Source organism: Aspergillus versicolor, assembly GCF_001890125.1.
Source record: "Aspergillus versicolor CBS 583.65 unplaced genomic scaffold ASPVEscaffold_3, whole genome shotgun sequence".
NCBI lineage: Eukaryota > Fungi > Ascomycota > Eurotiomycetes > Eurotiales > Aspergillaceae > Aspergillus > Aspergillus versicolor.
The window spans coordinates 2,186,508-2,212,069 of record NW_024467526.1 but is presented as its reverse complement, the minus strand read 5'-3'; the positions used below and the strand labels follow the sequence as shown (position 1 = coordinate 2,212,069).

General features: G+C 51.1%; 9 protein-coding genes across 9 annotated transcripts; 5 read left to right on the top strand and 4 right to left on the bottom strand.

The window, feature by feature from the left end:
• Positions 1–140: 140 nt before the first annotated feature.
• On the top strand, positions 141–2,483 carry ASPVEDRAFT_51594 (transcription factor TFIIIC subunit TFC6; the record flags this gene model as incomplete). Its single annotated transcript, XM_040814498.1, has 2 exons — positions 141–1,566; positions 1,618–2,483. The coding sequence occupies 2 exons, from the start codon at positions 141–143 to the stop codon at positions 2,481–2,483; spliced, it is 2,292 nt and encodes a 763-aa protein (XP_040666164.1).
• Positions 2,484–3,771: 1,288 nt separating this feature from the next.
• On the top strand, positions 3,772–4,881 carry ASPVEDRAFT_27133 (uncharacterized protein; the record flags this gene model as incomplete). The annotated part of the gene is made up of 1 exon (XM_040809983.1): positions 3,772–4,881. One exon carries the CDS (start codon positions 3,772–3,774, stop codon positions 4,879–4,881), a length of 1,110 nt encoding a protein of 369 aa, XP_040666163.1.
• A 466-nt stretch (positions 4,882–5,347) lies between these two features.
• Positions 5,348–8,882, top strand: ASPVEDRAFT_39861 (vacuolar protein sorting-associated protein 35). The gene is made up of 5 exons (XM_040812023.1): positions 5,348–5,735; positions 5,841–6,478; positions 6,532–7,499; positions 7,553–8,101; positions 8,154–8,882. Exons 1-5 carry the CDS (start codon positions 5,599–5,601, stop codon positions 8,469–8,471), a joined length of 2,610 nt encoding a protein of 869 aa, XP_040666162.1. The 5' UTR covers positions 5,348–5,598; the 3' UTR covers positions 8,472–8,882.
• An 891-nt stretch (positions 8,883–9,773) lies between these two features.
• ASPVEDRAFT_27131 (putative stress response protein Nst1) lies at positions 9,774–13,493 on the bottom strand (the record flags this gene model as incomplete). The annotated part of the gene is made up of 5 exons (XM_040809982.1): positions 9,774–10,255; positions 10,310–10,423; positions 10,474–12,028; positions 12,080–12,330; positions 12,410–13,493. 5 exons carry the CDS (start codon positions 13,491–13,493, stop codon positions 9,774–9,776), a joined length of 3,486 nt encoding a protein of 1,161 aa, XP_040666161.1.
• Positions 13,494–15,036: 1,543 nt separating this feature from the next.
• rho2 (putative Rho GTPase Rho 2) lies at positions 15,037–16,161 on the top strand. Its single transcript, XM_040815207.1, has 4 exons — positions 15,037–15,363; positions 15,419–15,424; positions 15,478–15,669; positions 15,737–16,161. Exons 1-4 carry the CDS (start codon positions 15,157–15,159, stop codon positions 16,022–16,024), a joined length of 693 nt encoding a protein of 230 aa, XP_040666160.1. The 5' UTR covers positions 15,037–15,156; the 3' UTR covers positions 16,025–16,161.
• Positions 16,162–16,564: 403 nt separating this feature from the next.
• On the bottom strand, positions 16,565–17,223 carry ASPVEDRAFT_61102 (mitochondrial 54S ribosomal protein mL40; the record flags this gene model as incomplete). The annotated part of the gene is made up of 2 exons (XM_040815559.1): positions 16,565–16,914; positions 17,001–17,223. The coding sequence occupies 2 exons, from the start codon at positions 17,221–17,223 to the stop codon at positions 16,565–16,567; spliced, it is 573 nt and encodes a 190-aa protein (XP_040666159.1).
• Positions 17,224–17,419: 196 nt separating this feature from the next.
• Positions 17,420–19,359, bottom strand: ASPVEDRAFT_39855 (RING finger domain protein). The gene has a single exon (XM_040812022.1). The coding sequence runs from the start codon at positions 19,073–19,075 to the stop codon at positions 17,651–17,653; it is 1,425 nt and encodes a 474-aa protein (XP_040666158.1). The 5' UTR covers positions 19,076–19,359; the 3' UTR covers positions 17,420–17,650.
• A 449-nt stretch (positions 19,360–19,808) lies between these two features.
• Positions 19,809–22,729, bottom strand: ASPVEDRAFT_564893 (acetolactate synthase catalytic subunit). The gene is made up of 5 exons (XM_040815221.1): positions 22,224–22,729; positions 22,043–22,141; positions 21,910–21,977; positions 20,161–21,846; positions 19,809–20,100 (listed from the first exon to the last, which is right to left on the bottom strand). The coding sequence occupies exons 1-5, from the start codon at positions 22,379–22,381 to the stop codon at positions 20,045–20,047; spliced, it is 2,067 nt and encodes a 688-aa protein (XP_040666157.1). The 5' UTR covers positions 22,382–22,729; the 3' UTR covers positions 19,809–20,044.
• Positions 22,730–23,487: 758 nt separating this feature from the next.
• On the top strand, positions 23,488–25,179 carry ASPVEDRAFT_129046 (galactokinase galE; the record flags this gene model as incomplete). Its single annotated transcript, XM_040806601.1, has 3 exons — positions 23,488–24,134; positions 24,196–25,077; positions 25,143–25,179. 3 exons carry the CDS (start codon positions 23,488–23,490, stop codon positions 25,177–25,179), a joined length of 1,566 nt encoding a protein of 521 aa, XP_040666156.1.
• Positions 25,180–25,562: the final 383 nt, after the last annotated feature.

Below are 25,562 nucleotides of genomic sequence, written 5' to 3'. Positions count from 1 at the left end.
AAATTAGGATCCAATAAATATGCTGTACCGAAATTGAGCTTCTAACAAAAGAGCTCTTTCCCAAACAAATCAGCCGCCAGCAGAAATGCTAACGCGAGAGCTTCTGGTGAAACACCCTAAAGAGCTGCAGAGACACAAAGATGCCCTCAGCTCGTAGATCCGGTCGCCTGTCTGGCGTCCGAAAGACCTATACAATTGACCCCCTTGCTGGCGAGGAATCGGATTCAAACTCCACCGAGGAAACAAGCAAGGCACCGCGGAATAAGGGCAAGCAGCCTGTGCGCGGGAATGAAAATGATGAATCCGACGAAGAATTCCAAGGAAACGAGCTGGAGGCGGAGGAGGATGATGAAGAAGTCGATGATGACTTTGACGGCGAAGATGCCCTGGCTGAAAATGACGAGGGAGAAGATGAAATGGACGAGCCGGTCTTCTCACCAGCACCACCAGCAGCAGCAGGAGCAAGGGCGGCAGATGGAGAAGAGAAAAAGGGCCGTCGTCGACGCGGTCGCCAGAAGCAAACGAAGCTCGATCAACCAAGAGCAGCCAAGAACCGGCAATCGGATGGGACTATTGCCCTTACCGGGGATGAGACTCATTCCCGTGGGACGTGGAATCCGCTTGAGCATGTTGGGAAATCTATCCATCTGCAAGTGACATTTGGTCTGGATGAAAGGGATCTCCTCGCTATTTTGTATACGAGGGAACGGTGGGCTAGGGGTACGGACTCTACATTCCCGACTCGAGTGTCACTGGATGAAGCAGGTACTTTGCAAGATTACAAGTATGGATCGACCTTTGGAGTTGAACCGGAGAATATACAAAGAGAGAGAACGAGTTCATGGGATTGGTATTATGGCGATGGTCCCGGGGAACGATTTAGGAAACGCCAGCGGCTTGAGCAGACCACGGAAACTGAGGCTCGTCAGACTTATTTTCCTGCACCGAAGCCAGGGAAGCATACTGTGCTAATGGGACCTACTGACAATCAACTGGAATTCAATCTGGGTCAGTATGATACTCTAAATTTTGGGGATGCGTGGGGAGAGGTCAAAAGTCGGAATAAGGGCCAAACTGAAACAGACGGGGCGCGATCCAAGAAGAAAAAGCGTCAAGGCTGGATTATCAATATCGGCCAGCGGATTCAGTGCGCGGCATGGGCACCAAACCAGAGTGGCCTTGATCAGTATTTGGCCGTCGTTGCCCCAATCTCGAATGAACAGAAGCAAAACTATCCAGATCCTTTGAAAGACTCCGCGGGCCCAGCATTTCGGCCGTCGGCTCCTTACCCTTGCGCTTTACAACTTTGGAGTTTCAAAGCTGACAAGGCCGGCGAAACCACAAAAACCCTTGATATGAACGTGGAGCCTAGTTTACGTCTGATTCTGGGCGCCGAATGGGGTGACTTGAGGCGTATAGCCTGGTGCTCTATTCCGCGGGAGCCGCGAGAGGAAGACGAAAAAGGTGGTTTAAAGAGTGTAGGGCTTCTTGCCGGTGTCTGGAGTGACGGCTACGTCCGGGTCATTGACGTGAAAGTCAATAGCGACTCCAACAAGACCGAGTTCTGTAAGTTTGAGTTGGCGAACATATTGAGGACCATAACGCTAACTTTCGCAGACAAAATTGCCGCGCCTGTATTCGAGGCGAAACCATCGTCTACAGTATGCACATGTGTAGTATGGCTGTCCTCCAGCGATATTGCAGTGGGCTGCGCCAACGGATTTGTTGCTATTTGGAGCATTGCATCGCCATTCATCCAACCTCAAACTGAAGCTTTTCACGCTGACCCTCTACCTTACTTTTACCACCCTATTCACTCTACCTATGTACTCAACATCTCATCGGCCTATCCCACTCACGCACATCTCGTGTCCACCACGTCGATGGATGGAGAGACACGACTATGGTCAATTGCCGACCATGAGAAGGATGCGGTCGAGACAACCCGCATGAGAGTGGGTTCACCGCATTTGACTTATTCGCCATTGCTACAATCATTCCTTTCCAGTGACGAAAACGATTTCGTACGCATGCTAACCCTGCGACGTTTCTTCGCTACGTTGGCCGTCGCTAGGTTGCCGAGCACGCTCTCTGCTTTGGCGACATGCAGCTCATGGCATCCGAGCGTGCTTTTTGGCTCTACTGGGGGGTCGGTGATTGCGACAAACCCATTACGAAGGCTGCTGCATTCCAAGGAAAAGCAATGGCAACAGACGTGGTTTTCGCATACTTGGGTACGGGGAAACGAATCGAGTAGTTCCGGGACGAGTCGGTTCTATGACGGGTATCGTGCCGAGAGTATTAGCTTATTGCGCAACATGACGGGAGATCGCAAGATGATCAATTCGACTATGATAGTTACCATCTACGAGGAAGAAACGCACGTCACGGCACTGTCGTGGAACCCCAATCAGTCATGCGCGGGATGGGCGGCGGCCGGGTTAGGATGTGGACTGCTTCGGGTTGAAGATCTCGCATTGTAGCTCCATCGTCATCATGTCTGATTCTTGGCCAGTTTTCAATATTATGCACCCTGAGTATGACGGTCTGGAAAGGCTTCGTGGACATGGCGACCAGATGTTACGTATGCTCTGTTTACCCTGCATGACTGAAAGCAATTGAATGCCGATCAGGGAAGCGATGAGTATTGAGCTTTCTAGTTCAAGGCGATCGGACGTCGATACACCACAACAAACACGAAAGCCTTAATTCTAAGAATAGTTGACTATTGGCTCGAAAGCTACCGGTTCACCGTGGTGTTGTCAAAATCTACTAAGCAGAAGGCCTCTATGTGATCAGACGCCTCGACAGACATCTGAGTCTTCAATGAACACATCAATGACTCTTTGAAACAATAGCTATTCACCATCCACCACATTGAAACTTGCAAAATATTACAGCGACAATTATAATATGAACAAGTCTTCTGTTTGTATCAATACTACCTGTCTACTCCTAGTGGGCGGGTAAGATAGGCCAAGTTCAATGCGCGATAGACTCTGCGTATAAGTTTTAGTATTGCACGGCATTGCGTGTCCAGCAGAAAATGTAGGCAGACGAGTAAGCTAAGAATAGATGGCTTTGGCATCTCACATGTTATGATGTGATGCACTGTTTTCTGCATGGCGATGCAGTGGGTACACCTGTGTGCTGACAGTTGACGCCACAGTTGAGCGCACAGCCACGGCAGGGCCTACCAGAAACCGTCTGCCTGTGGAAACACAACAGGGGCACATGTCTACAGGGTCCAAAATTTTTGGGCATGAGAATCAGAGGGAAACGGAATCAGGATTCTATTCTTCTCAATCAATACATCATGATGAAACAATTGCGTGCCGCTGCGATCTATCCCGTGTCTATCAAAAAAAAAAGGCTGTGGCTGGTCGGCTGTCTGGCTTGGACGAGGTTGACCCAGCCTCCTGTATACTCGGCATAGCTGTCACCTAGACCACCTGGGACGCGCCAGCTGCCATTATGCTTCGATCTGATGGGCCTAAGTCGCTGATCACTATGCAAGAGCAGATCCACGTTTTTTTTTCGACCTTGAGGGTTTTCCAGCCCATGGGTTAATCCCACTCAGGGTTCTTAAGCCGGCGCCATCTTCGTTGATTCCATCCTCAATCAACTTTCCTCTCATCACTGCTTCTGAATTACAAGCTTTGCCGAGCCAAACGATATTTCTCTTGATTTCCTTTCCTTTTTCCTCTTCTCTTTGTTTTAATTGAAGATATCGTAATATACCGTTGGGCATACATTTCCCACCTCCACGCCATGCATACCTCAACTCTTATCTACTTGTCCCTTGCTCTCACATCCAACGCCTTTCCTCTGGCTCGTCGGTCTTCATCTGCCACAGCCCAGCCCTCTACATACCAGCGTCGAAGTGCAGATTACGATGTTGTGAACGTTGGAGGTGCTCCGGGCGCTCCCCAGCCTGCAGAAACGGTCATCGAAACCGTGACTGCTCCGGGTGCTCCTCCGCAGACTGTGACTGTTTCTGTGCCTCAAACCCCCACTTACTCGCCTACCTCCTCGGTACCATGGGGCAGTAGCTCTTCTGCGTACCCAACATCAGCACCTAGCTTGTTTGCGCGCAACTGGGAGAGCACTTCATCCCCGGTGAGCAGCTCTTCAAGCTTCCTGTATGCGCGCAACTGGGAAAGCACTTCATCGCCAGCCAGCTCCTCAGCGTATCCCACTGGTACNTTATATGCACGCAACTGGGAGAGCACTTCATCCCCGGTGAGCAGCTCTTCAAGCTTCCTGTATGCGCGCAACTGGGAAAGCACTTCATCGCCAGCCAGCTCCTCAGCGTATCCCACTGGTACCTTATATGCGCGCAACTGGGAGAGTACCTCATCCCCGGTCAGCTCTTCTGCGTACCCTACATCAGCCTCTAGCAACCTATATGCGCGGGCTTTGGAGAGTAGCTCCTACCCAGCCAGCAGCTCTTCTAGCTTATATGCGCGCAACTTGGAGGGCACTTCATCTCCGGCTAGCTCTTCTGCCTACGCAACTGCGACTCCTGTCCCTGCCTACATTGCGCGCGGCTTTGAGACTACATACCCTGCTTCCAGTTCTTCTGCCTCCTTGTTTGCGCGCGCCTGGGAAACTTCCAGCACATACCCGGCTAGCAGCTCTTCCGCCTACGCAACTACGACTGCTGCCCCTTCTGGCTTTAAGCTTGCACGCGCCTTGGAGAGCACCAGCACCTTACCCGTCAGCAGCTCTTCTGTCTCTTTAGTTCCCAGTGAGACGGCAGTTCCTTCTGGGTTCACAGCCATGGACAGACTCGCACGTGCCCTGGGAAATTCCATGAACGTTCACCGACGAGCCCATGATGGGGACGCTGCCTTGGCTTACGCTCAGCTAGGTGCTTAAGATGTCAAGGGCCTGGGACGATGCTTCTCCCTCGTGAGCTGCTCACCAAAACTGAGGGTTTGAAGAAATTATTTACGGATTATATGCACGATTTCTCTATTGTCGTTTCTACGATTTCAACAGCTACACTGGTAGCTTCCATTTTTATGACGAGTGAAGAAGATGACGTATTTAATGGTCGGGTATGATATGATATTTATGAGACTGAGCCGATGGTTTTACTTGTTGATGGGACGCATATCAGGTGTTTTCGGGATTTTGAATAAATTGGCTTGTGTTCTCTGCCTGCTTTTGTTCTTAAATAGACCAGAGTTGTTTTATAGACTGAATAAACTTGGTTGTACTGGAAATACCAGGAGCTGCTAGTAAAATGCGGTCAGCGGGGGTAATTATCGTAAGGAACCCGCAGCGATACATTACGTACTGCTGGTCGCATGTCCGTCCGCCTCCAAGTCAACGGCATTATGACAGTTCCACTCCGCCAACGCTCCATTCCAACTTCTCACTAATTGATGAATCACCCTTCTCCTTCTGTCTATGGAAACTGAAAGTTGTCGAGTTTCCCCCCTCTACAGAGTTTCTCCCTTCTTCGACTCCGTCATCGCTTCGCCCCTCCCCCTTTGCTCAGCCAGCTGTTTACCGCCTAACCTAAGTCGTTTCTACCTCCGCTCTTGAGTCCAGATCCCCTCTCGCACCATACTAGAGTAGATAAACACGATGGCCACCTCGGTAGCGCCTTCGGAAGACCAGAGCCGTCTCTTGGAGGAGGCATTGGGGGTGGTGCGCCAGCAATCGGGCATGATGCGGAAATGCCTGGAGACCCCGGGGAAGCTTATGGATGCGCTCAAATGCGGGTGAGTTCGAGCTTCAGGCAGCAGCGGGATGTGTCGCGATAAGCCGATCCCGTTCGCATTCTGTGCAGCATGGAATAAATCTAATATTGTGATATTTCTCTTTAGGTCGACATTGGTCTCTGAGCTTCGAACGCCCAGTTTAGGCCCCAAGCAGTACTACGAACTGTACATGGCTGTCTTCGATGCTTTGCGCCACCTCTCCGTCTACCTGAAAGAGAACCACCCGGTCAACCACCTCGCCGATCTGTACGAATTGGTTCAATATGCGGGAAACATTATCCCCCGACTTTACCTCATGATTACAGTGGGCACGGTGTATATGTCTGTGGAGGATGCACCAGTTAAGGAGATCATGAAGGATATGATGGAGATGAGTCGAGGTGTACAACACCCGATCCGCGGGCTATTTCTGAGGTACTACCTCTCCGGCCAGGCGAGGGACTACCTGCCGTCGGGAACTGGGGACGGCCCCGAGGGAAACCTACAGGACTCGATCAACTTTGTCCTTACCAATTTCGTGGAAATGAATAAGCTATGGGTTAGACTTCAACACCAGGGACCTTCGCGGGAGCGGGAGAAGAGGATGCAAGAGCGCCGTGAACTGGAGCTGCTGGTGGGTAGCAATGTTGTTCGCCTTAGCCAGCTGGTGGATCTGGAAACCTACAAGTCGGGAATTCTGCAAGCCCTGTTGGAGCAGGTTGTTCAATGTCGGGATGTTTTGGCGCAGGAATATCTACTTGAAGGTGAGGAGCCTAACGGAGTGGGGCTCTGCGAAGTACTGACACGGTGATTGTAGTTATTACGAAAGTGTTCCCGGATGAGTTCCACCTTCATACGCTCGATTTATTGCTTTCAGCCATTGCGCGCCTGAATCCCCATGTCGATTTGAAGAAGATCATTATAGGACTTATGGACCGCTTATCGTCATATGCGGCCCGCGAGGGTGAGACTTCTACCGATCCGGATACAAAGAAGCAAAAAGAAGAGGATGCCGTTGCAAAGCTCCTTGAGAACCTTAAGGTGTCCGAAGAAACCAAGAAGGAAAAACCGAAGGAGGATGCCCCCGCAGCTGCTACCGAGAATGGCGTTGAGCAGACACAGAATGAGACAGAACAAGGCGCTCAATCGACCGAAGAACCAGCAACAAACGGGGGCAATGACGACAAGAAGCCTAGCGAGCCCCAAGATGTCAAGCTGTATGACATCTTCTATGAACAGGTGGTCAGCATTATCAAGTCACGCGGCCTTCCCATTCAAGATACTATGGCGCTACTCGTTTCACTTGTCAACCTTGCCCTCAACACATACCCTGAGCAGTTAGAATACGTTGATCAAGTTCTTCACTTTGCTACTAAAGAAACGGCCGAATATGCTGATCACGCAGATCTACACGCCGCACCGACTCAACAAAACATCTTACACCTTCTTAATGCACCACTCCGCTCATACATTTCGATTTTCACAGCCTTGGCTCTTCCTCATTACCTCCCTCTCTTGTCAAATCAGCCCTACCCTACACGACGGTCTGTCGCGGGCGAAATCTCCCGGAGCCTCCTTAGGAACCATACACTTATTACCTCTACTGAGAATCTGGACCGCGTACTACAGGCTCTCAGGGTATTAATAAAGGAAGGCGTACAGCAAGGCGGAGGCTACCCTGGATCACAGCGACGAGGCGAATCAGACGAAACAATCGAGGAGCAAGGATGGTTGGCAAGGATAGTTCACTTGTTGCAGGCGCCAGACAACGACACTCAGCTCAAGGTAGTTCGCCATCCATCAATTGTTTAATGAACTTCTGGCTAATCCCCGTCTAGCTCCTTCAAGCTACCCGCAAATCATACCTAGACGGCAACGAGAGGATCCGATACACATTCCCCGCCATAATTAGCTCCTCTATCCGTCTGGCACGGAAAATCAAATCCCGCGAGCATTACGATGACAACTGGCAGTCACAATCATCCACACTCTACCGATTCATGCATCAATGCGTCAACAACCTGTATCAGCGTGTTAATCCTGGGTGTGCTGAGCTAGCGTTGCGCCTCTTCGTAATGTGCGGCGAGGTAGCCGATCAGACTGGCTTTGAAGAATTCAGCTACGAATTCTTCGCTCAGGCCTTTACCATCTACGAAGATTCAATTAGCGACTCCCGAGCTCAGTTCCAAGCCGTCTGCATTATTGCTGGAGCTCTCCATGGTAGCAGGGGCTTCTCCAGAGAAAACTACGATACCCTTATCACTAAGGCTGCCCTTCACGGTAGCAAGCTCCTCAAGAAACCTGACCAATGTCGCGCGGTATACCTAGCTAGCCACCTGTGGTGGGTTATCGAGAACCCACAAAGAGGCGAAGAAGACCCCAAGGATGTACGTTACTTTCCCTTAATCACCCCAATGCGCTAACTGATGGGATCCTCAGCTTTACCGCGACGGCAAACGCGTTCTTGAATGTCTTCAACGTGCCCTCCGCGTGGCAGATGCCTGCATGGACACCGCTGTTTCCGTGGAGCTTTTCGTCGAAATTCTCAACCGCTACGTATACTACTTCGATCAGCAAAACGAAAGCGTGACAATAAAGTACCTAAACGGCCTGATCGAACTCATCCACTCAAATCTCCAGACGGACCAGGATGATCCCAATCCTGCGCTCGAGAACCCCAAGAAACATTTCTATCGTACGCTGGATTATATTCGCACGAGAGAGTTTGAGGGCGTTGTCACAGAAGCCAGGTCTTAGCCTACCCAAGATCCTATTGAGACGTTGATTCTATATTCTTTCAACTTTGTAGAGCTTCCTTGGGCGTACTTATCATCCTGCTATTGGAAGTTTACACTACTGTTTTGTTTGCCTTGTTGTTTGTATGTATGTATGTAAGAGATTCCCTTTCCCTTTCGTCGCCAAGCCTTTTCTCTCTCTTCCCATACGAGCGTGAGCCTTTCAGATACTTATTCTTTCATCTCATCTTCCTCAGTAGAGACCTAGATCTTATTGAATATACTACCACAGGTGGATGTATCATCCTATTCGATTGAGGCCCTCATCATTCCCACTGCCTCATTCATTTACTTCCTAGCCAGCGTGAATGTCAATGTCAAATCAATATCAAACACCGCATTATAATAAATTCAAGAGTCAAGATCGAGGCCTCTAGCTCTATTGCTACCGTTCCACCCAATGTAGGCAGGAACAGCGCCAGCTGGACCCGGGGCGCTCCGTCGTACCTTCCATATAAATATGGGGACTAGGGAATGTCCTAGAGCCTAATTTTAGGAAGGCGCGATGGGGTGCCCATTCAAATCAGGAAGGGGCAACAGTGCTACCCCGGCGCGGTGGGTTGCACTTGCCTTGCAGAATGAGATGCGTACAACACTGGGAAGGGGCAACTGGTGGCGTACCTCCCTACTTGCCTAGGGCGAGAAGGGGGCTGCGCCTGCATTAAGCTGGCCCGAAGGTGCAGTAGTGTATGGGAAAGTACCACCGGCATAGCCTTGCCTGTCCTACCTTCCCCATCCATGCAAGGATGCATAACGCTGGCTATTACGAGAGCCTTACAGAGTAGAATCGAAGTAAGAGGGCCAGGGACATGGAAAGTCCACGAGATATGAATCTCGACTTGGTACATGCAATTGTTCCATAGAACCGAAGAGAGTAATGGTAAAGAATACACGACATGGCAATGATGCCCATGGATGAGTTGGTAGGAAACACAGCGCAAAACAAAAGAGGTAAGTAACACGAACAATGACCTTCATAAGAACGGATGGGGTGAGCAAGGAAGCAAGTATCATATCATGAACATGCGTACAATGGGAGGAGAGGATGTCGTTTGGTTTGACGGATTGGAGGTTAGGAAAGGAGGGAGTGAGAAGACGAAGGAAGGAGGGAGATAAGATGCAGAGAGGATAGGACGAAACATGACATGACGCTTAACCTTTAACCCATAATAACCTATGACTCGTAGCAGGATCTTTCATCCCAAAGCGATGATGAAGAAAACTGACTGAAAGAAGATCCTCGGATTCATCCGAAACGCCTAGACTAGAAACTCGTGGGTGGAGAAGAAAATTGTCGCAAAGCGGACGAAGGAGGTGTACCAATGCCAATGCCACCAAGGGCTGGGATAGTACTATTGGCGATAGGACTTCCGATATCGCCTGGCACAATACTGCCGCGTTGACCAGTCACCGCGCTATTGGTATCTGGCTCGAACTTGACAAGATCACCGGCCTGGCTGTTCTTGATTGAGAACGACCCGCCTCCGTTTTGCGCATTGCCCTCTGTATCACAGATGTCAAGCATCTCATTCAGAGGAATTGAAGGCTCATTCGGCGGCCGTAATTGTTCGACTTGGCGCAGAACCGCATTCACGTCATGATAGTCATCTCCATTCGAAAGACTTAGTGCGCTCAGCTGTTTGCACGCTTGGATAACTAGGAGTCGAATCGCAACAGGACGTGATGTGTGAGCGCGATGATGGACGCCAGCGCCAAAAGCGTTGTTATTGTTAGGCCAGTTGTTCCCTAATCCTACGTTAGTCAAGACAGACAGCTAATGTGGAAGATCGGACTACCAACCGGGCAAATATCCTCCCCATGTTGGACCGCCGGGGAAGGAAGCTCCAAAAGGCATTTGCGCACCCCAAGTGTTGCCTCCTACTACAGGGCCAACAGGAAAGTTCCCGTGTTTGGCTATAATATTCGTTAGCGTATATGTTGGTATATCAGAAGGCATGACTTACCACTTAGGGGGTCTGGGAATAGCGAAGAACCAGTAAAGCTGGCGCGTGTGGGACCTGGCATTGATGTAGTAGGTGCTGCACCCGGAAGTGACTGGGAAAGTTGCGACGACGTAAGGGGAATATCTGTGTCATCGAGCAGTGCACTGCTACCTAGTTGGGCGCTTAGGTCGTCCACATCCCTTCGGGTGTTATGCTGCTCTTGCTGTGTACTAGGCGGGCGCTTGATTGGGCTAGGTCTGGAAATCGGGAATGGCTGAGCGCTTGTATCCAGCGGAGATCGTTCAAAGGAGTTGGATGGTTGCCTCGAATGGCCATGTGGTAAGCCGCCTGGCTGGGGGGAGAAAACACCGGAAAGCGGTTGCTGAACGTGGAAAGGAAGACCGGGTGCTTCAAGAGGGAATCCTCGTCCCGGAGGCATTGGACGAGCTCCGTTCATCCCCGGAGGTACCGGAATCCCATTGGGTGCGGGGAATCCACGGAGCTGGTTCATGTACGGACTTGAATGTGGTGGATACGTGGGTAACTCTTGGCCCATCGGAGGCCGAGGGACCATGCCTGAAAGCCCGGGAGGATTGGATGGGGAGAGTCCAGGAGGATGGGGTCTACCCAAAGGAGACATGGGCGCACCCGGGTGATGGTGAAGCACGCCATGACCGGGGCCATACTTGGACAGGACACTAGGTGAGGCTGATGATTGGGATAGAGGAAGAGACCGTGGTGAGATCTGGGACGCCTCTCCGCTGGCTGATTGAGAGCGTGGAGACGAGCTATGTGACCCCTGCTGGGAAGCGCGCCGGGCCTTGGAGGGCGTGGGAGCTTTGGAAGCCACAGGCGTTGTGGACTGAGGAAGTGAGGGTTGTTGATGCCCAGATGGTCCAGGCACGGGATGCAGGCTCGACGCTGATGCACGTTTAGCTTGTAGTTCACGCCTCTCCTGGTCCTCTTGTGCAGCTCGTTCCCTCTTCGCCTGCTCTTCTTGAGCTTTGCGCTCTCGGTCTTGTTTGGCCTTTTGCTCCTTCAATTCCCGCTCCTCGCGCTCTTTTCGTTTAGCTTCTTCCATTCGCTTCTTCTGTTCTTTCTGTTCGCGCTGCCTTCGCTCAGCCTCCTCCTGCTTCTCTCGTTCTTCTCGCAGTCGTTTGTGCTTTTCAGCTTCTTTCCGAGCGCGCTCCTCATCCTGGGCTTTTCGTTCGGCTTCCCGCTTCTTTCGCTGCTCCTCTTTCTTCTTTCGTTGCTCTTCAAGTTTTCGCTCTTGCTCAGCTTTAGCAGCAGCTTCTTCTGCAGCCTTCTCCGCCTCCTTTCGGGCCTTTTCTTCATCCTTGGCCTGCTTCGCTTGTCTCTTCTTGTCTTTGCGCTTTTGAGCCTCTCGAGCTTTCTTGGCGTTGCGCTGCTCGTCTCGGTTCTTCTCCTCCGCTAATTCTTCAATTAGCTTTTTCTGTCGCTGCTCTGCAACCTTTTCGCGATACGCTTGTAAGACCCGTTGTTCGAACATTCGAGCTGCGAAGATTTGGAACATCCGTCGGCCCTCCTCCATGCGCTGCTCTTCCGTCATGGCGTCCTATCACTTGTTAGTCGAAGTCCCGTTGCGAGTGAAGTATCTAAAGCAAACCATTTCATCTTCCTCGTACTCTTCCTCCTCCTGGCTATCGTAGTCTTCCTCCTCCTCCTCTTCATCATCATAATCCTCATCATCCAGCGGGCCATGGTTATGACCACTGTGGAGAGACTGATGTGCTGCAGCTATGCCATACTGTGTATCTTCCTCCCGTTGCATGCGACGCTCCGCCAGCTGCTCCATCATGTCGATGAAATGTTTTCCGTCATTTTTTAATAAATCATCTGCAACTGTGAGAATTCCATCTGAGTGTAAAGCAGAGACAGAACGCGAAATCAGCATCGAGTCCAACAAAGACAAAAAACGATATTTCAGGCGCCTTACCTTTGACAGTCAGACTATTCCCAAATGCGAAAAAGTCGGCTCGCGCAGCTCGTGTTTCATCGTCCTCATACTCCTCCTCATCACTATATGGCTCCTCATCCTCTTCATCTTCGTCGTAATCATCCTCCTCCTCTTCCTCTTCTTCCTCCTCCAGGTCCTCATCATCTTCCGCTAGCTCATGAATTCGACCTCGTGAAGGATGGAATTGCCCTTGTGTGTGGGTATGCTGACCGGGTGGCCGTAACGGTGGTTGATATAACCGGGGAGGAGGCATCATCGTAGGCCCGCGTTCAAATGTTCCTTGGGTGTTGTTGGCGTACTGTTCGAGCTCGTCGTAGTAGGCATCGTAAAGAACTTCAAGCTCTTCCTCGATTGCCGTCCGTTTCCTACCGCATACGGTACAGCTGCACGAATGTTTCTGTTGCTCCTTCATCTTCTTCAACACCGCATCCTTCTCCACCTTGACAAGCTGGCGCCGTTCCTCCTCGCCCAGTTCCAGCCAGAAGGTCTTGATATTTTCACGCTCTTCTTGTGTCGAGGTATTCCAGATGCTGCGCTCTTTCAATAGCTTCGAGGATTGAGGGCTGAAATGTGGAGGTAAAGGCGGCGGCAGTGCGTGCGATAGAGATACGGACGGAGTCGATAGCGGAGTCGAGCTTGCTTGTGACCCATTACGGGGCCTTTTGCCTCTTTTCTTCTTGGATTTCCGACTAGTTGTTGCTTGCGGGTCATCCAGGCCGTCGTATTCGGAGGGATGTGGGAGCTCTTGAGTATCGTGTCCATGGCCATTTAGAACCTCCTCGCTTGTGTTATCATCACCGGCAAAACCATGTTCATGCGATGCGTGGCTGCTAGGTACTGTCGAACCGGGGTCGTTTACGTCAACGGTGTCGCTAGGCGCAAGTCCGTTTTCCGCTTGACGTTCCGCAGCCAAACGCGCCGCCTTCTCTCTCCGCTTCTGCTTCTTGCGATTTACTGATGCTGGTTTCGAATCCGGCATCGGGGAGCCGCGGGAGTCGCTACGAGCTGAGTTTTCGCGGGTTGTAGAGGGTGTAGGCACCGTTACGGGCGTGTGACTGGACATTGTGGAAGTGAGAGCTGGGCCGCGCGTGGCGTGAGTAGGCAAGGGATCATATGTTCTTTTCGCAGGGAAAGGTGCAGACACCTCAACCTCCAAGGTTCTTAAAGCCCAACCACAGGAGGATCTGTTGGAGAAGGCGGAGCAAAGTGGTTAGAGACAACGAGGACAGCGAGGGCGGACGCAAGAGCCTCCCGGAGAAGGAAAGTTGAAAAATTTCGACGAGCTTACCAGCAAGTTCTCGACGGAGCCCGACGAGGAGAAATGAAATGGAAGAGTAAGTCGAAAGCAAAGCCCAGGGCTTGAACGCGCGATTGAAAGAAAAGCGGCCTCTCAAGTGGCTGGTGGGGAGCCAAGGTACAATGTCCCCAAGTGAGGGCGGAGAGAGGGGTGGAAATTGACCGGGCGGCTCGACAAAATGGGCGACGTCGAGGGAGGAGAGCAAGCGGCCCCTCAGTGTTAGGGGATGAGTACGTGAATAATGTGTTGTATACGTGAACTGCCTCAAACAGAGGGAGGATACCTATAATGACAAGATTGACGCCGGACGTTGGGCTCTGGATGGTTGCCCTGCCGCTGGCCGCAAAGGGATAGCCTGGATAGCCGCTATAAGCGAGCTCCAGGTTCATTTCTTATGCAACATGTGAATCCATGAACAAAGCTCTACTAGATTTAATGTAAGACAACTACAGCACGATGGGTGTAATATTGCCGTAAAATCACCATTTTTGGAGAGCAGATACACTCTGGATGGCATGAATCCTGCAAGGATCTACCCTACGACATTGGGAGCGGAGCAAGACACTACATTTGGCGATGAATCTACTTCACCAGCCAGCACCGGCAATTCCAACTTGCCCAAAATGCCAGACGGTGCCTGTCTGGGCGATCTGCATCAATTACGAGACAACCCCGACCGAGCTGAGAAGAGCCTGCGACTGGAGGCATTACTTGTGGTCGGACAGCCAACTGACACAAGTCTCAGGCAACCAGCACATATTGACCGTAAGACCAACCAGTGGAGAAGCAAGAAGTGTATGCCATTCACTGCTCTCCACAACCACTTTGATATTGCTTTTCTCTCGGGCTGCCCGAGGCCTCATTCCTGTAGATATTAATGCCCGAGTGAATTTATTACCCTGGCCCTGTCAGTGTATCAAAATAGAAGCAGGGACCTCCGAACTGAGACAAACCTCACACTTGAGCGCTGAAAGTGGGTATGGCGCTCCTCCCAAGCACTTTTAATAATAATAATAGCATCCTCAACAGCACTCAAGCATAATTATAAAGTTGATCTCTTTCCGCCTGGCATCCATTAATTGCACAGCCTTGGTTTACCCCCTCGTCTTACTCCGTCGACCCCGTCGACCGCCTTCCAGAACGCCATCGATTGCATCGCAGCGGTTACTAGTAATCTTAGGCTGTTAGCGAAAGCTGTTAAGGAGAGGGGACCGGCTGTCTTCAACTTCTCAGCTCGCCTGCTTTTCCCCTCTTCGCTCCTTCGACATTCCTCCAGCCCGCCGGATACCCTTAAATCTCCCCTTGAGACCGATCCGGCCATTCTGAGGGCTTCCGCCCGTTTTGGTTTCTGCCTTGTCGATTGCCTTTTCCGTCTGCGTTATCTTCAGAGCATTCGATTTCGAGTCCACTCCCCAACCCAACCCTGAAAATGGCCCAGCAACAGGACGACAATGTGATGCGAAGGTACAACTCCCTCGTTGCCCTCATAATCGTCGCACGTGGCTCTAATCGGCCGTTGGGCTGTCCTGGAATCGTGCTGACCCATCGCTTATGTAGGAAGTTGGTGATCATCGGAGATGGCGCCTGCGGTAAAACGAGTCTACTGAGTGTTTTCACATTGGGCTACTTTCCTACAGTGAGTACTAATTTGCTCTAAACTTGATGATCAGCCGCTAATTGATACCGTCCAGCATTATGTCCGTCGTCCTCTTTCCTGGTCAATATACCCCGTAACTAATGCAACTGCCAGGTCCCCACGGTATTCGAGAGCTACGTGACAGATTGCAGGGTTGACGGCCGGTCGGTTCAATTAGCATTATGGGATACAGCCGGTCAGGAGGATTATGAACGACTGCGCCCATTAGCATACTCGAAAGCCCATGTTATCCTGATCGGATTCGCCGTCGACACGCCAGATTCCCTCGAGAACGTTAAGATCAAGGTTCGTCGCCACCATTTATATACTCGAGCACCTATTATCACCGATACTAACTTATAATTACGTGCAGTGGATTGAAGAAGCAAATGAACGATGCCCCGGTGTACCAATTATCCTTGTTGGACTAAAAAAGGATCTCCGTGAGACCCCTGGGGCGATCGAGGAAATGAGAAAGAAGTCCCTCCGATTCGTATCGCCCAAAGAAGGAAACGAGACAGCGACACAGATTAAGGCCCGGAAATACCTCGAATGCTCCTCTCTCACCGGGGAGGGCGTAGACGACGTCTTCGAAGCTGCCACCCGTGCCGCCCTGCTCACCTTCGATAAGCGGAAATCATCATGCTGCATTGTGCTATGACAAATTTGTACGTTGATTGCCGTGCGGCACTCCGGGCAAACCCGAGATTGGACCCTTTTCTAGGCGCCTTTATATCTAGCGTCGGGCTGTGGTAGATTGGATTTGAAAATGGGGGATGTGTGGATAAACACTAGCTGATTTGATATATCTTGCATTTTTGGCGTCTGGCGGCTTTTGTTACTTGATATTCTTCTTTGTTTTATTCTTTTCTTTTCTTCTTCTCTTCGATTTTGTGTCAACAATCTTGTTATTCTGTCGTTTCATTCTTGATGCATGTTCAACGATGTCTTTTCCGGATACCCATACCGTTCCTTCATACCCTCTTGGTGGTTTTTTTTACATCACGGGCACTCCGAGTTCCCTCCTTCAGTTATCGTTGTATCTTCAGTTCCTCTTAGCTTCACGATATTCACTTTATTCAAAAGCGTCGACAGCTTCAAGTATCTAATATACAACCTAAGAGAACAACCCTCAACAATAGAATACAAAACCGACCAGGTATGTGGCCAACAACAAGTCCATCAATCACACGACACCCCCTCATTTCTTCGACTTGCGGTCAACCCTCTTCCACTCATGGTCCCATCCATCGCCAGGTCCCTCCGTCTGCAACCGCGTGTACTCAATCGGGAACATATCCTGGAAAATCCTTGTCTTGATCATACTCTTGCGGAACAACTTCCCGCCATCGCCTGCTCCAGTTCGCAGCTCCTCACACGCAGCGTTCATGGCCTGCCACTGGCGCTGCAGCTCAAGCTGGTGGTTGCGTCGGCGGGTTGCCTGGTACAGTTGCCAGGCGCGGTGGATCGTCCAGTGGCGCAGGAAGCGCGTTCGACTGAAGCGGAGAGGGCGCGGGGTTAGGGGGTGGTAGAGGAAGTAGCGGATTAGTGCTGGGATATACATTAGCAAACCGTAACATAAACGGTGCCTGGTTTTCAGAGCGCGTTGGCCTTGGTACTGCGGATGGAAAACATACTAATTCTCCGATCAACATATTGAGGCTTCCGTCTAAGGAGCGCAGCCGTTGTAGAAAATGGAGCTCTGGATTGCAAGCTTCCAGATGGCGTCGAAGGCTTGCTTGAATTCGAGATCTGCTGGTTGACAAGAGGAATCGTTGGGCGGAGGGTGGATTGTGAAAGGGGGATTTTGAAGACATTTGCCAGGGAGGCAAGCACCGGCGACACTGATAGAGGACGCATTGTGGATCAATTGACTTGTTTTAGCTTTTCGTCAATTGATGCGGGGTTGAGTTGGTCGCTGAGGTGTTGAGGGTCGTGTGGTATGGATGCGTTCGATGGATTATTATCGGGGAGACTTTTTCGGGTGGGAGTTCGGTAGGCGCGCGCTAAGTTAAGCGCCACTCTGCCAAGGGAAATATAGATACTACACCTAGTACAGGACAACAATTAAAATTACCCCCAGTATTGCTATTTTCCGAGTGATATTTTACGTATATTTGTTGTGAGATTTGCTTGTTTTAATTGTACACACTTGAATTATAGTCGTGTCACAATCTGATCGCCTCCAGCATATTAATAATATGGCTAGCCAATTCATCTCCAAAACGCCTAGAATGCATCGTCACGAGTTCGTAAAAGGTAGGAAACCCCGACCCAAGGGGAAAGGTTATCTGGTAACCTTTTTCTTTGACCGATCGTAATTCTGCACTTTACGACGCCTATGCGATTGGGCTAGTTTCCAACGACAGTAAAGAACCAACGCGTCCTTGAGAAGGACAAATACGCAGCCCCCAATAACGCTTCGGCCCCATCTAGTCTGTAGGAGGCCTGGTCGTCCTCGTTCCAAAGCCGATGTCGTAGTCCATGACTTTGGCAAGACGTATTTGAGGAGCCCTCCCATTGAAGCTGAAATAGCTGGGAACGCGAGCGCTCCAAGGACAATGTCTGCGAGGCTGCTTGTATCGCTGACGATGTTGTGTCCATTTATCCCGGCGCCTTGGTTCTGTCCTTGGTCCTGTTGTTGCTGTCGGTTTCCCAGACCAAGTAAATCCTGCGGTTCTTCACCCGCCATTCCAACTTGAAATTCCAGATCAAACTCCATCAAAACCCCGTCATCTTCCTCTTGCTCCGGTTCCGGGTGTTCCGGCGGTGCATTGTCGTCAAATTCGTTGATATCGGACTGCCTTGGCTGTACCTCGGCAATCCACTTCCGTTCCCACTTGCCAAACAATCTTTCGTAGAGGGCGCCATAGAAACTCTTGATATACGGGAGAGCCGCAAAAGTCACGGCAGCACTCGGTGGCCAGAGGTCAATATCCGGCTCCTGTCCCGGATTATGCGTTGCGAAAAATAGGACGGGAATGGCAGGGAGGAGACCCTCTGCGTAGCGGGTGCGAGAAAAGATCAGTACCAAGGGAATCAGCGGCAGTCCAAGATTCAGGCTGGAGTTCCAAGTGCCTTCCGCCGCTTCTTCTAGGATCTGCTTCGCCTCATCTGTCCCGAAGACGAAGTACATCGAGTATACTCCATGCGCACAGCAACCAGCCCAGACAGTACCCGCCAGTGTAAACACCATCCCCGGAACCACCAGTCGGCCGGCTACTCGCTCAACGAGCCGCACGACATCCACAATATAGCTTCGGGGGCGGGTGACAATGATCTCGGTCTTGCACTGCGGGCATACCATCTTCGCATGTCGGCCGGTGCGTCTGCGGGCACGAGGGTTCTCAAGGTCGGCAAGCCAATCGAGAAGGCAGACCTCGTGCGCTGTTAAAGCACATGGGCAAGGAGATCGCCATTCCGAATTCAGTGGAGTATCTTCTGTTTCGTCGGTGTAACAAATCCAGCACTTCCGGGGCTCGTCGGCGATCTGTGGTGTGCTCGCAGGGCGAGAGATCACTTTCACGTCGGATTTTCCAATTTCTTCTGATACATTTTTGTTGAAGACTACAGTTTCATCTTCTTCTGTTAATTCGGTTGAAGGGTTCGGCGTGGCGTGTTGGTCAGGCTGCGATGATGAGGAGGCGGGAGGAGAAGTAGTATCAGAGGATCGCGTTCGGCCAAAAGCCGAGAAGCTCGGAAGTGATGCCATTATCGGAGGCTGAAGAGATGCGAGATGCTTAATATCGAATGACCCTGGTTAGAGAACCGACAAGACACGCAGCATCCTGCAGCAGGATGAGAGGTTCTGCTGCCTTACGTATCTGGGGGTGAAGGCAAACAAAGTAATGACGGAAGAAGATCCGAGAGAAAGGTTAAGTTGAGAGGGAAGGGAAAAGTCGGGTTCCGCGGGTACCACTAATCACAAAAAGCTGCTGCCTTTAAGCGCGGAAGCTAGCACAAACAGAAATAAAGTGACTGGAAACTGGAAGTCAATAAATTGAGTCACATAGGCCCTATGGCTCTTCGGATGCAAACAACGGCTTTCACGACAGCATCACGTGAGCCGCGGGGCGATGGCGTCTTTGCCGCCAAAAAAGCATCATATGTTAGCATGATTGCTAGCCTCAAGAAAGGCATCTATAAACTACCTCTTACTTTACTGTTGAAATATATAGAGGAGTTATACCTTGCAATAGAATCCTATTGAATGCCTTTTGATTTCCAAGGTGCGAATACTCGCAGCAAATCCTATCACAAAACTAACAATTATATACAAGGCGGAACCGAGGTAAACTTTTCGGCGGCCGGAGCGCAATCAACATGCCAAATGCGAGAAATTCGAGAAGTATACGGATGAACTGGGCAATTAAAACTCTGCGACGTCGAAAGGAAGTAACTTAGCAAGACAACCAACTTCAGGGCCACCTTTGAATATTGAAGGACCCTCCTTCCCAGTAGACCGGATAAACTGATATTGTCATGAGGCACAGAAACTTCAGGGATTGCTAGCATTTTCGACCCCGCTAGCATTTTTAAAAGGATGATGCTAGGCCTCGCTAGCGTTTGAGAACCCGCCAGAAACGCCGTGGATATCAACAAATGATTGCAGGTCTTCTTTTTTGGTAGTTAATGACTCAATAGTTGACTAAGGAATCATAATGGGCATTGCCAAAATGGTCTAAACGCCATTGGGATTCCTCTTCTTCATTAAAGCCCTTCTTTCACGGTCCTTGGCTGTTGTGAAAATAAACATTAGCAACAATTTTCTCCATATTTCCGGATACGTGAACTTACCTTCGTCAAAGACGAGGAACTCATGGAGGCCACTACCACCAGGAACCATGGGCAACACGGGCACCTTCTTGTCGGTAAACACCTCGAGCAGGGCGGGGCCATCGCTCTCAATCAACCACTTCAGCTTGGCCTCCACGTCTGCAGGCGAGGTACAACGGTCCGCAGAGACACCCATAGACTCAGCAAGGCGCACAAAGTCGGGGTTCTTCTGGTGTGTGTGAGAGTAGCGGTCTTCGTAGAAAAGATTTTGCCATTGAGTGACCATGCCCTGCTCTTCGTTGTTCAAGAGGAGAACCTTGATGCCGATATTGAACTGGGCCGCGGTGGTGAGTTCGGTGAGGGTCATGTTGAAGGATGCATCGCCGTCAATGTCAATAACAAGGCAGTCAGGACGGGCAACCTTGGCGCCGATGGCAGCAGGAAGACCGTAACCCATAGTACCAAGACCACCGGAGGTGATCATGGAGCGAGGTCGACGCCAGCGGAAGTGCTGAGCGGCCCACATTTGGTGCTGACCAACGCCAGTGGTGATAATGGTACGGTCCTTCATATGAGCAGTCAAATCGCTGAGCTTTTCAATTAGAGCTTGGGGCTTGATGGCGCCCTCGGGGGTCTGTTTCTCGTAGAGCGAGAGAGGGAACCGAGACTTCCAGTCGTTGATCTGGGCAAACCACTCTGGGCGCTCGGGAACGGCTTGGACGAGAGGAAGAAGCTGACGGATATTCTCCGCGCAGTCACCCTCAACAGCTTCGTTGGCCTGAACCACCTTGTTGATGTTCTTGGGCATGATCTCAAAGTGGACGATACCGCCACGGTTCTCCGAGGCGGCGAGCTTGGCCTGGGGAGCAAATTTGGCAATGCTGCCGGTCACACGATCGTCAAACCGGGCACCAATGGCAATGATCAAGTCGGCTTCCTGCATGGCCAAGTTGGCATAGGCGGAGCCGTGCATACCAAGCATGTGCAGCGCCTTGGGGTCCGTCTCATCAAACCCACCTAGACCCTGCAGGGTGGTGGTAACAGGAATGTTGGCCTTGTCGGAGAGCTCCTTCAGAAGCTTGGGTCCGTCAGGTTGAGCAAGGATACCCTGACCGACATAAAGAACGGGCTTCTTGGAAACATTGACGAGGCGAGCCACGCGGTTGATGGTGCCTTGGAGCTGCTTCTCGCTCAATTCCTTGGCTGCCATAGTCGCAGCGCTGGGGCGGGATGGAAGGGTGCTCTGCATTGGGATGGGTTTACGAAGAATACCAGCGGTGATATCTTTAGGAAGGTCGACGAGGACGGGGCCAGGGCGACCGCTGGTTGCAATTTCGAAAGCCTCTTGGATACGACGGGGAAGTTCGGCGACAGATTTGACCATAACGTTCCATTTGGTGCAGGCCCGGGAAATGCCAACGACATCAGCTTCTTGGAAAGAGTCGGTACCAATGGAGGTCGTAACGACCTGACCACAGAAGACAACCATTGGGGTACCATCAGAGAGGGCGTCCTGCATGGGGGTAATAACGTTGGTAGCACCGGGGCCAGAGGTGACAAGGACGACTCCAGGGTTTCCGGAAGCTCGAGCATATCCCTCCGCCATGTGGCCGGCACCTTGTTCATGTCGAGGGAGGACGAAGTCGAAGTGCTTGGAGTTGTAGATTGCGTCAAAGACAGGGAGAATGGCACCTCCAGGGTAACCAACTGTTGAGGATTAGAGTCAACATACAATCCATGTCTAATCAAGGAAACCGAGTAATGACTCACAAACATGCTTTACTCCCAGTCTCAGCATCATTTCGTGAAAAATCTCACCACCGCTAAGTCCGACAAATCTACCAGAAAAACATATTAGCTCAATTTATACGGCTTTAAAGAACCATTGTTGGTGCTGCCATACGAATCGTCGAGCTCGGCAACCTTTCGATTTTGAAGAGGAGAAACCTCATTGCGGCTAGGTTCTTGGTTGAAGGCAGGGCTGGGTTGCGGTCGAGTAGTTCTAAGATTGAAATTAATGTTAATAAGAGCCAATTATCAAAATAAAGTTGTCGAGAGCGTGTAAAAGTCATGGGGATACCCACGATGCAGTAGCCGTAGCTGTACTCTGGTCGCGCTTCTGAGTCGAAAAGCGGTGGGGCGTCGTAACCGCAGAAGAAGCAAATGTTCTTCTTCCAGAGGCAAGATATCTCTGGTAATGCAAAGTGCGCAGGGCACTTTTCGATGGTCTTAGAGGCATCATCGTTGCTGGGATGATTGCCAGGCCAAGCGGAGGGGAGAAATGGGAAGCTTAAGGAAAAATGAGTCGTCCGCAAGTGTGAGTAACAAAGTCCCTTAAAGCCGGCGAGAGGAATTGGACTGGCCGCTGAAGACTCACTCGACAACGTTCCCCGACTCGGCGGCCGTTCAGGAAACCCTAGCCGTATTTGGGTTAGTTTAACATTGGTCAAATAATGTATGCTTGCTAATTGGCTCCCGCATCGCCACCGCTCCGATCATCGGCCTTATTTTCACGCCTGAACTTTTAGGCATCATCCCACCGTCGACTGAGTACCTAGGCTAATTCACATGGTTGGAATCCTTTTCATCTAGCGCAAGTTCATCATCTTAACACCCAGATATGCGCCATCGCATGGTCTGATGGCTGATCTGGTGGCTCAAGTCGCCATGTTCAGAGCCCTGATCCTTAGTTCATGGTCAATCCATGGATACGAGGTACAGCGGACCACATTCCTTCTTCCCCAGCCACACAAATCACCCGTGAGAGTGCGAGGACTGTGTTGGCTCATTGAGCAGGTTGGAGGTTCAAGCCTGGTACTTGGAGGCGGAGATTCTCAAGGGTGTATATTATTATATACAAGACAGTAGTTGAAATGCTCTGCAAGTACGGGGTAATATGCAAATAATTGTGTGATCGCGTGGTGGGTTTCGACCTCGAGTATATAAGCCAAACAGCTGCGTGGGATCGGGTAATTACCACCCACTTGGTTTATTCTCGATCAATCACCAGCAGATCCAGCTGGAAAGGACCTCTGACCGGGATCAATTGTGCCGAAGCGAGTCGGGAAGATGCGACTCGGACCGTGAATAACCTTCGGTGAAGTGGTAGAATGGCGGGAGTACTACGGTAGCAGCGGGAGTCCATCCCATCGCGGCCTCCAGAGTCCCCGCAATCAGGATAATTTTAATTAAAACACGGTAAATTTACACCGGAGCCCCTCGATGAGGTCACAGGCACACTGCTTTTTCTTCTCTCTTTCCTCTGCATTGTTCTCTTCTTCTCTGTATTACTTTTGGGATTCCCTTCTACGACCCTACCCAGGTAACTGAACCTCTCACTACCCCGCCATGGCCACCCCGCAGGAGCTTGTCCCCCAAACGGAATCTATCGCTGAGGTCTATGCCACCGACGATGCCTCTGCTACAACTGCCTCCCCAGAGCACTTGAAGCGCTTCAACGGCCTGGTCTCCCAGTTCAACAAGGTCTACAGCCACCGGCCCGATTTCGTCGCGCGGAGCCCTGGTCGCGTGAACATCATTGGAGAGCACATCGACTACAACTTATACGACGTCCTTCCCACAGCCGTGAGTGTTGACGTGATCATTGCTGTCAAGGTCGTCCCCTCTGCTGGCTCAGAATCCACTGTGAAAATCGCCAATGTTGTGCCGGACAAGTTTCCGTCTCGGGAGTTCATTGTACCCAAGGATACGGACATGGAAATCGACCCCAAGAAGCATGAGTGGGTGAATTACTTCAAGGCCGGACTTGTCGGCGCGCTCAAGGTTCTGCGCAAGGGTGGTTCCTTTGCTCCAGCTAGTATGGAGGTGCTTGTGGACGGAAATGTGCCTCCTGGTGGTGGTATCTCCAGCAGCGCGGCTTTCGTATGCTCTAGTGCGCTCGCTGTTATGAAGGCCAACAACCACGATGTGTCCAAGCAGGATTTGCTTGACCTGGCTGTCGTCTCTGAGCGTGCTGTCGGTGTATACTCTGGAGGGTAAGTCACTCAACTTTCGCCTCCTATGCAATCCTATCAACTAACCCACTTACGTGGTTAGCATGGACCAAGCTGCTTCCATCTTCTCTCGCCGCGGATACCTCCTCTACACACAGTTCTTCCCCAACTTCTCCGCGCAGCACGTTCCAATCCCCAAGGCCTCCGAAGAAATCACTTTCCTTATGGCCCAGAGTTTCGTCACTTCTAACAAAGCTGATACTGCTCCCCGTCACTACAACCTCCGCGTTGCTGAATGTACACTGGCCGCCGTCGTTCTCGCCAAAGCCAACGGCATCCACCTCCCCAAGGACAACAGCTCTCTCGGGTACAGCCTCCGCAACTTCCACAATGAGCTCATGCGGAAAGAGGGCCGCCTCGGCGACCCCCTCGAGTATCAGATCGACTCTGTAATCCAGGCCACTCTTGACCTCCTCACCCAGGAACAGGGCTACACACGCGAGGAAATCGCGCAGCTCCTATCCATCTCCGTCCCCGAACTCGAATCCACATACCTCTCTTCCTTCCCCGTCCAAGCAGAGCGCTTTCTTCTCCGCCAGCGCGCCCTGCACTGCTTCAAGGAAGCCCGCCGGGTCCTAGACTTCAAGGCCTGCCTCGCAAACCACTCAACTCTAGACGACAAGCGCATCCACTACCTCGGACAGCTTCTCAACGAGTCGCAAGACTCGTGTCGTGAAGTCTACGACTGCTCCGCTCCCCAGGTCGATGAGATCTGCGCCATTGCACGCAACGCAGGAACGTGGGGAAGTCGGTTGACAGGAGCCGGGTGGGGAGGATGTACCGTTCATATGCTGCCACAGTCAAAGGTTGAGGCTGTAACGAAGGCATTGAAGGAAGGCTATTATTTGAAGCATTTCCCCGATATCAGTGAGGAGAAGCTGAAGGAGGCAATGGTTATTTCCAAGCCATCTAATGGGTCATTTATGTATGTGCCCGCTCCGCTAACAAGATTCTTGAATAAGCTTGAGAGCCGTACTAACTTGTCTGCAGGATTACTGGAGCGGCGATTTCAGAGGTTGAAGTTTAAGTATAACGAAATGATGAGAATGGAAAGGATAAGGATATTTTATTTGACTTGCTATGTAGTCTTCAATAATATGATGATCTAGCGGTGTCTATCCAGTTATTACTAACCCTAACCGCAGTGTCTCTCGCGAGGTACATTGTACCTCGTACCTATACACTAAGATAATTTGTATAGGTGCGTTTCGGATTTTTCGACGACATTTTAGTCGTATGTATGTGGTTTGGCTGAAATTGCACCACAAACGGCAACCCCTCACGCGGCCTATTTATTGCCATTTCTGGCCAGCGAACGGAAAATTGGGCCGCAATCTGGCATAGGCTTTGTAGTCTATATCTTTTCAAATTAGGCCGGCGCGTTGACTTCCTGGCCAGGGTGCTGGTGGA

Excerpts from the sequence above, each read along its gene's own strand:
- rho2 (XM_040815207.1), top strand. The coding sequence starts at position 15,157 with ATGGCCCAGCAACAGGACGACAATGTGATGCGAAGGTACAACTCCCTC. Across the intron at positions 15,670-15,736 it reads TCGAGAACGTTAAGATCAAG|TGGATTGAAGAAGCAAATGA; the intron begins GTTCGTCGCCAC and ends AATTACGTGCAG.
- ASPVEDRAFT_39855 (XM_040812022.1), bottom strand. The coding sequence starts at position 19,075 with ATGGCATCACTTCCGAGCTTCTCGGCTTTTGGCCGAACGCGATCCTCT.
- ASPVEDRAFT_564893 (XM_040815221.1), bottom strand. The coding sequence starts at position 22,381 with ATGATGCCTCTAAGACCATCGAAAAGTGCCCTGCGCACTTTGCATTAC. Across the intron at positions 21,978-22,042 it reads GTTGCCGAGCTCGACGATTC|ATTTGTCGGACTTAGCGGTG; the intron begins GTATGGCAGCAC and ends TTTTTCTGGTAG. Across the intron at positions 20,101-20,160 it reads GTTCCTCGTCTTTGACGAAG|CCAAGGACCGTGAAAGAAGG; the intron begins GTAAGTTCACGT and ends TTTTCACAACAG.
- ASPVEDRAFT_39861 (XM_040812023.1), top strand. The coding sequence starts at position 5,599 with ATGGCCACCTCGGTAGCGCCTTCGGAAGACCAGAGCCGTCTCTTGGAG. Across the intron at positions 6,479-6,531 it reads GCAGGAATATCTACTTGAAG|TTATTACGAAAGTGTTCCCG; the intron begins GTGAGGAGCCTA and ends CGGTGATTGTAG. Across the intron at positions 8,102-8,153 it reads GCGAAGAAGACCCCAAGGAT|CTTTACCGCGACGGCAAACG; the intron begins GTACGTTACTTT and ends TGGGATCCTCAG.